This window comes from Halichoeres trimaculatus, unplaced genomic scaffold, assembly GCF_033239565.1.
Source record: "Halichoeres trimaculatus isolate MK-OKI-2021-1 unplaced genomic scaffold, fHalTri1.1 fHalTri1_scaffold_10, whole genome shotgun sequence".
NCBI classification, from domain to species: Eukaryota; Metazoa; Chordata; class Actinopteri; order Labriformes; family Labridae; genus Halichoeres; species Halichoeres trimaculatus.
The window spans coordinates 19,411,580-19,419,312 of record NW_027437187.1 but is presented as its reverse complement, the minus strand read 5'-3'; the positions used below and the strand labels follow the sequence as shown (position 1 = coordinate 19,419,312).

Here is a 7,733-nt window from a genome sequence, read left to right as displayed (position 1 = left end):
GTATCAGCCAGCAATGAAACTATGACAGAATAACCAACACTGCCAGGGACTTCATTAACAGATATGGATCTTGAGGCTTCAAGGACTTGTTCCCAACAAACCCTTACCTCAAAGAACGCCCTCCATAGAGCCTTATCCCAGCTTCTCTCTCGTAGCCCCCCTGCAGATCATATCTAGAAAGAGTAAGACCAACTATACTGTGTCAGTTTGGCCATTTGTTTCACCTTTTCAATCGCCTGCCAATATGGATTGCATGAGCCTCTGACACACAGTGCTTACTTCAAAAAGATGCATTAGTCTTCAGCTGAAGCTCTATCTGTAGAAAACCTTTGGCTGAAAATCAATAGGATGGGGAAAAAACAGGTGGGCATGAGTGAGCATGCTCCAAAGGACTATGCAAATGTGTGACAGTTGCTGTGCCAAACAGATAACAGGAGAAGACGAAGGACAGTGGGAAAGAGGTTGCTTTAAAAAAACAATCTATCCCTAAATGAAGGGGGTTTCAGTCAGTGATTTTAAGTCAATTAGCGAGGGATAAAAGGGAGACGATAGAGAAAGGGAGACGGCAGCAGTTATGACAAGACATCTTCACAGCTCATTTGCAACAAGGCAACATACAGCCAAATTCAAAGCATATGACTGACTCAGCTGCTGCAGATAAGACGGCAGCCACCCCTGAGAAAAGATTCATATTAACCCTGCTGATGTTGTCAGGGAACAGCTATTGTCTGGGCTCTTGTTTTCAGCGGTTAACACAATGGCCATTTCACTCCAGTCCTCAGCCTCTTCACCTTCCACACTGGTGCAGCAAACCTGGATTGGATGAATGGTTGATAGTATTATGCTAATGCCGCAGCAGCCTACCCCTTTTTGCTGTTAACACTGAAGAGGAGGACGAGGAGGAGGGTGAAGAAAAAAGGAAGTCCTTGTTATTGCTCCTGTGTGTGGCTAGTTAGGAAGCACTTTTAAGGCTCTACAAACAGCCACCAGCCTTGATGCGGCTGGAGTCACAGCGAGCTGAGGAAATAATAAGAGTGTTTTTTTTATTTTTTTCAACCCACACATACTGTAACAACCAAGAACACTCTGTGTTGTTGAAGCATAGAGCCATCATATTCTAAGGAGGGGATTGGTTTTTTTTTAAAGTGTAGCTCTTGCACTGTGAAGAAAATAAAGAAACACTTGACATAGTCAGAAGAGTGCCATCTGCTTTGCCATGCTCTCCACCTGTACTCACACTGCCAGGTGTGCTGCAGAAAAAAAAATTGGGCACCTCTCTATCCATTCACTCAGAGCTGAGGGAACCTCCAAAATGAGAACATTGGAGGGTTTACCTCCTCACCTGCAATACCTGATATGATTTCATTAGTTTGAGTATATTACATACATTCTATTTAAATAAAATCTATATTTGAACATATTTTAACTGACTCCTACTCAACCTGTATTCCACACTGTTACATAATAGCTGTCCCTGTTTTCCTGTGCTGCACCAGAGGAGTTCCTAATGTAATGCAGTGATCTGATTGTGAATGCCACAGGAAAAGTATGCACAGAGTAACATTATGCCCGACAGCAACTCACAGCTCATTATTAACCGCCTCTTGATGGAACAGGAAGTCAAGCCGGGAGGTTTTAAATGAAGCCTTGGTGTTCTTGTCAACTCACCATGCTCCATAATTAGCACAGGGGTCATACTGTAATTTCCCCTTTATCCCCAAATAGCCTCAGCTGAAGCACTTTTGCAGGAGAACATCAAACTTTAAGGGAACCAGAAAGCTGTAGGGTTTGATAAAATTTGTTGAAATCTGTTCTTAATGAGGAAGTATGGCTGTTGGTAATGTTTAAGGCAACAGTGTAAGGTCACAGGTAAAAGGTTTTAGTCACCATATTACGCATGCTGACTTTTCCCAATGGTGTGACATCAAGATAATCTAAATTGCTTAGAATTGCGTTGACACATGGAACATCTACAAAAAAAGGAAGCAGAAAAAAAAAAAGAGTCTGATTTCTTATTTTTGTGGTGGTATATTTAGAACACTCCCTGGTGGTACGTGCTATGCTTAACTAGGCTTGATTTGTACCTCGTATCATGATGAAATGACCACAACTGTTTTCCATCTCATTAATTATTCAACATGTATTTCTTTTTTTTTTTCACTTGAGGGATAACCAACTCAAGTGGAAGCTGGAGCCTGCAGATGAGCAAGTAAGGAAAAGAAACCCACAAACTGTAGAACTGTGGGATACATGTATTTTCCCCTTCACAGTCACTGAGAAATCAATGTTAAGAACTAAGCTGAGGCATCAAAGACCAACAGCCTATCTGACCTGCATAGAGCCCCACTGTGGGGTATAATGCAGCATTGTACACCAGTTACTTAAAGACCCATTCATGCAGACACTGAGTAAATGCATAGGACCGTAAGACGGGGGGGTTGAGAAGGATACGATTTACAATGCTGCTTCCAGATTTATGCGATAAAACAACATACACAGAAATGAAAATATATTCAGAGAGAAGAAAAAACATCAGATGAAAGTGTTTCTGATTAGAGAAATACAAACCAAAGGTTTTTATTTTTCATAGCCTCCTTAGTCTCTCCATAAAAATAGTGTTGCTCAAAATAAACTGTTAAAAGAAAAACAAAGTCATGTTTCAATGTAGTCCATGGAAAAGCCCCAGTATCAGACATTCATTTTGTTTCACTTCAATTGTCTCTTTTTTTTATCTTCAAAAGCCGAATGGTCAGCAAAGACCTGTATCACTGCACCACATGTCTGTTCCTCTGAAGAATTAGCATCGGAATGAGCCCTTGCAGAGACAAGTCAGGCAACTGCTGTAATGCATTTATAAATTAGCCCTAAACACTACACAAGCCATAAAGAAGCATGTAAAACCTTAGGGGAGAAAATAATCCAAAATGCAACCAATAACAGAACAAAGTACTTGCAACAACTGTTACTGACCTGCACTTCGTCTTTGCCAGTTAAACCAGTGGGAAATCATGTGCACACTAACTAAACATGTTTAGATATGCTAAAACTAAGAAGCACGGGCACTGTCAAAGAAACGCAGCTTAGCTCTGGCAAACACAGGGTTAAACCTTAGCTGCAGAAATTCACTGCAGTCCAAAAGCATTTGGCTGATAGCTACTGAACAGCACATTCTATCTGTGCCATTACACTGCTATCCTGGACAAATGGTTTTTTATCTATCTAGATTTTACTTGTGTCTTTTTGTGTTCCTCAGTCTGGCAATACCATTTTATTGCATATAATATTTGGCACGGTAAAAACTAGAGCTTACATTTGGGGCTGTACTTAGAAACTGGTTCCTGTATAAAGAGTTTTTAACTGCATTTTAAATATTCTCAAAAAAACAACTTGACATCTCTTCTCCAAGAGTAGATGGAACCTCCTCCTGTTCTCAATCACAAAAGCAGTTCAGTACCTTTGCCTATTTTAAAGAGAAGTCACCAGTTATGAGAAAATAGTTTCAATTTACTTTCTTTTCTTATATAATCTGCATGTCTCACCACTGCCTGATGGGATTTTCATTTATATATATTTGTATCTTTTAATATTTATATACTTATGTATAGGCATGTACAAGAAACAAAAAACTGTCTCTGTTTAGCACATCTGTACAAAAGAAAGTTACCGTTTTGTTCTTTGTGCATTCTATTGCATGGAGTGGTGAGCAGATAAGTGGAGAGGAGAGGTCGGGGCAGAGTCAGAGATAGATCCATTAAGGGAGCATTACTCAGATTTGGGTCTCTTGAACCTTCTCTTTGCCATGAGTAGTCTTAATGGCATAGGGATCAGTAATGGTGCTGATGTGGCTGTGATGCTGTCTGACTGAGCGATGAAGAGAGTTGTTCTGGGTCCAGTGGGCTCCATAGCCCCCTTGGCGGGATGAGGAGGACACGTACCCAGGTTTAAAGGTGTTGCTGTTGTGTTCCACTAATGTCGGCAGTACCAACCCTGTGTCATCAGAGCCACTAGATCCAGAGGTGGGCGGTGGAACAGGAGGAACTTCTTCCTCCATTTGTATGATTTCTATGGTCCTGGCTGCTGCCACCGTGCTCCTCTGTTGATGCCTCTTCCGTAGCTTATAGAATGCAATTAACATGGCAGCTGCTAGCAAGGTAACGGCAACAAAACAGCCAATGATGATTTTGGTGGTTTTCATCACCTCATCCAGGCTTGCGGCTGGCCCGCTAGGGATTCTGGCAGTGGGGATGGACACTTGCCTTGGAGTCTGAGTGCTCTGGAAGAGCACGGTAGGAGTGGAGATGAACACAGGCTGAAAGACGGAAGGGGAAGCAGGAACAGTAGGTTTAGGTTTAGGGGTCTCGTCTACCGTGGGCTCCAAAACTTCCACTGTCACAGTGGTAAAATATGACAGATTGGATGTGTTCAGTTCTGCATTGCTGACATTTAAGTAGGCCGAGGCATTGGAATTTCCTGCCATGTTGCTCACCATGCAAGTATAAACACCTGTGTCTGACGGCAGAACGGTGGAAAAGTTGAGAGTCCCGTCGTTGAGAACAGATATCCGAGGATGAGCCGAGCCATGGGTCAATACAGTGCCATTGGGGAGGAGCCATCGGACTGAACTCATGGCAGCAGTGCGACACTTCAACTCAGCAACCCTCGCTGCTGAGATGTTTAGATCTCTTGGAGCATCAAGTATAAACGGCGCCGAACACTGAAAGGTGGTCTGATCAACCTCCACCAGGTATCGACCTCTCATGTGGATCGGGGTGTGGCAGCGTCCACAGCAGCTGGAATTTGTGGGAATGTATTCTCTGAGCCACCAGGAGAGCCACACCACATCACAGTCACATCGCCAGGGGTTGTGGTGCAGGTGTAACTCCACCAGGTATTGTAGAGGAGTGAAGAGGTTATGTGGAAGGGATGATAGGTTATTATGGGCTAAGTTCAGCTCCACCAAGGCTGTGATGTCATCAAATGCATTCCTTTCAATATTAGTGATGACAGAGTTCATAATCCATAGTTTGCGTAAATTCTTAAGCCCACGAAAGGCTCCGGGCTTCAGTTCAGGGAAAACGTTCTCTGATATTTCCAGCTCTTCCAATCCCACCAGTGGCGATAGATTCGGAAACTCCCGAAGGTTACACATCCCCAAGTTGAGGTACTTGAGGTTTTGAAGGCCCTCAAATGCCCCATCAGATATATATTCCAACTTCCTCAGCTCTCCAAGGTCCAGTCTCATGAGGGAGGGGACACGGTTGAAGGCATAGGAGGGAATGCTCTCCATAGGATTGTTTCTAAGCCATAATTCTCTCAACTTTGACAGGTACTCAAAAGCTCCACTTGGTATGACTGTCAGTCTGTTGTCAAACAGCTCCAGGGTATTGAGACTGGTCAAGCCGTTAAAAGCCCCCACCTCAATCTGTCTGATAGCATTTCTGCCAAGCTGCAGTACCTCCAAGTGATGCAGGTGCCTGAACGTATCCGCCTGTATAGTTTCTATGCTGTTTTCCATCAAGTTCAGGTACCTGGTGTTAGCTGGGATGTTTGGAGGGACCCTAATCAGGCCTCGGCGGGTACACACCACCTTGCTGAGCTGGTTAGTGCAGGAGCACACACCTGGACAGTTCTGTGGGTTGGCCGAGCCCAGTGCAGGGCCCGTGGACTGGCACATACTGAGAGTAGGTACCATGAGAGAGATCAAGGCAAGCAGAGCTGCGTTCCAGGTAGGCTGCACACTAACCTGGCCCAGAGGACTCATGGTGTGGAGGGCTCATTATTCTGCATGGTGGGGGGAGACGGCACACACCAGAGGACAGACCACCTTAGCCTGGCTGGAGCAACTTAAGGCTCCTAAGTTCCATCGACAGTGCAGGAAGATGCTACATCAAAACAGAGGTGAGAAAGAGAGAAGGGAAAAAAAAGAGGAACAGAGGAGAAGACAGAGTGAGAGAGATTAATACAAGAATAGTAGCATAGGAAAAGCAGAGCAGCAGTGTAAGAAATTGATTAATAACAACATCAATGATGTACCTCATTAGTTTGGAAGTGGTTCTTTTTCCCTCTTTCCAAATGTTAAAAGCAACAGCCATGCATCACGTTCATTTATTATTCCGTTCCATGGAGAGTGAAGAGATTGATGATTTCTTGTTTTCCCTCTCTGAAAAAGTGAGGTGGCCCCTCTATTAGCCCTGGGTACAAAATGGCTCCTACTATTTAAGACTGAAAAAAGCATGAAAGCACTCACGGGCAGATGTAAGGCCAGGAAGGCTTAGCAGGTGCCTGGATCCCTTCTGCCCCCACTAACTGCCCCCCTGCAAGGCTGCAGACTCCAAAATGCTGCTCCACAGTGGATAAATAACACTGATCCATAGCGCAGTGAAAGACAGCAGAGGAGAGAAGAAGTGGCCAAATAAAAGAAATAAAAATCCCCAGTTCTGACAGCTCCTGATACATGTGTTTGCTCGTCCGCTGGTCGCCTGTTTGGTGGTGAGACCTCCCTCACTGTGACTTTGCCAAGGGCTAGTCGGTCGCTGATTAGCCCCGTTGTGACAGAGACTGAGAGACAGAAAAAGGCTAAAGAACTCCCGGCACAGTCATCCCCCTCTCCTCTCCTCCTCTGTGTTCCTCTTGCTTCCTCCCAACGTTGCGCTGGCCCTGGTCAGAGCAGCTGCAGGCTGCCGTGTGCACAGTTAGCAGTAATCCGTCTATTCCTCCTGGGGGGAGGGGGGGGCTGTGGGGGGAGGGAGGGGGAGTTGGGGGTGGTGGGAGAGATGGTGGCGCTGGGTGGGGGGTGGAGAGGGGATGCGCTGCACTGCTGGAGCTCCGCAAAAGGCTGTCGGAAGAGAGAGGGAGCACTCTTGTCCTCTTCTGCGATGAGAGAAAAGACAGGATGACGCTTAGAGGATGTGTGTGGAAGTGGGCTCCGTATCCATATCCCCAAAAAAAACAGAGAAAGGTATTGAGGATTCTTCTCTCCACTTGCTGTTTGTCCCCAGGCTGTCTCCTGCAGTCTTCTTCTGCTTGCTTATTTGTTAGTTTTTTCTCCAGGGCTGAGGTAGTAAGTTGTGGCAGTTAGCCATGTGTGTGGCTGTCAGACTTGCGGCTGGCTGGTGGACTACTGCAGTAGCCGGAGTAGAACAGAGAGCGCGAGAGAGAGGAAAAGAGAGATAGAAAGAGAGTGATTGAGAGAGAGGGAGAAGTACTGACAGATCAAGAGCAGGAGGAAGATAGAGAGCACGAAGGAAAGAGTGTGTGTGAGAGAGAGGGATGGAGAGGAGGCACGCGAGCACTCAAACAGGCAGCCCACCGTCACAGAAGCAGCAGGAACAGCATTCTAATCCACATCTCCTCCTCTTGTTTATTCTCCAATCTCTCTCTTTTCTCTATTCCCCCCCTCCGTGTCGGTGTTGCAGGCAGCTAAGATGCTCGCTCTGCCCCCTCCCTTTGTCCTTCAGTGGGAACGTGAATGTACTGCTGACGCACTCCTCTCAGCTGCTCAGCCAGCCTCAGAGCAGTGCATTGGTTTGATGCAGTGTTCCTGTGTATTAACACATTCAACCTCCCCTCCTCCCGTATCCCTCCTGTTCCCTCCCCTCATTGAAACTATCTTCTCCTCTCTTCCTCTCTCCCTTTGGTCTCCGTTTCTCACATGTTGCCTTATTTCTTTAGTCTGACTCTCCGGATCTCTTACCTGAGCCGATCCTCCCAGCTCTCTCGCTTGTCTTTACACC

The 7,733-nt window shown here is 45.6% G+C and overlaps 1 protein-coding gene across 2 annotated transcripts; it reads right to left on the bottom strand.

Annotated features, from left to right (window-relative positions):
• Positions 1–2,009: 2,009 nt before the first annotated feature.
• Positions 2,010–7,477, bottom strand: lrrc4.2 (leucine rich repeat containing 4.2). 2 transcript variants are annotated; one of them, XM_074677621.1, is made up of 3 exons: positions 6,248–7,477; positions 6,034–6,160; positions 2,010–5,882 (listed from the first exon to the last, which is right to left on the bottom strand). In XM_074677621.1, the coding sequence occupies exon 3, from the start codon at positions 5,759–5,761 to the stop codon at positions 3,767–3,769; it is 1,995 nt and encodes a 664-aa protein (XP_074533722.1). In that variant the 5' UTR covers positions 5,762–5,882; positions 6,034–6,160; positions 6,248–7,477; the 3' UTR covers positions 2,010–3,766. The 2 variants fall into 2 exon arrangements, with proteins under 2 accessions (XP_074533722.1, XP_074533720.1); XM_074677619.1 differs by having other exon boundaries at positions 6,034–7,477.
• Between the last annotated feature and the right edge of the window lie 256 nt (positions 7,478–7,733).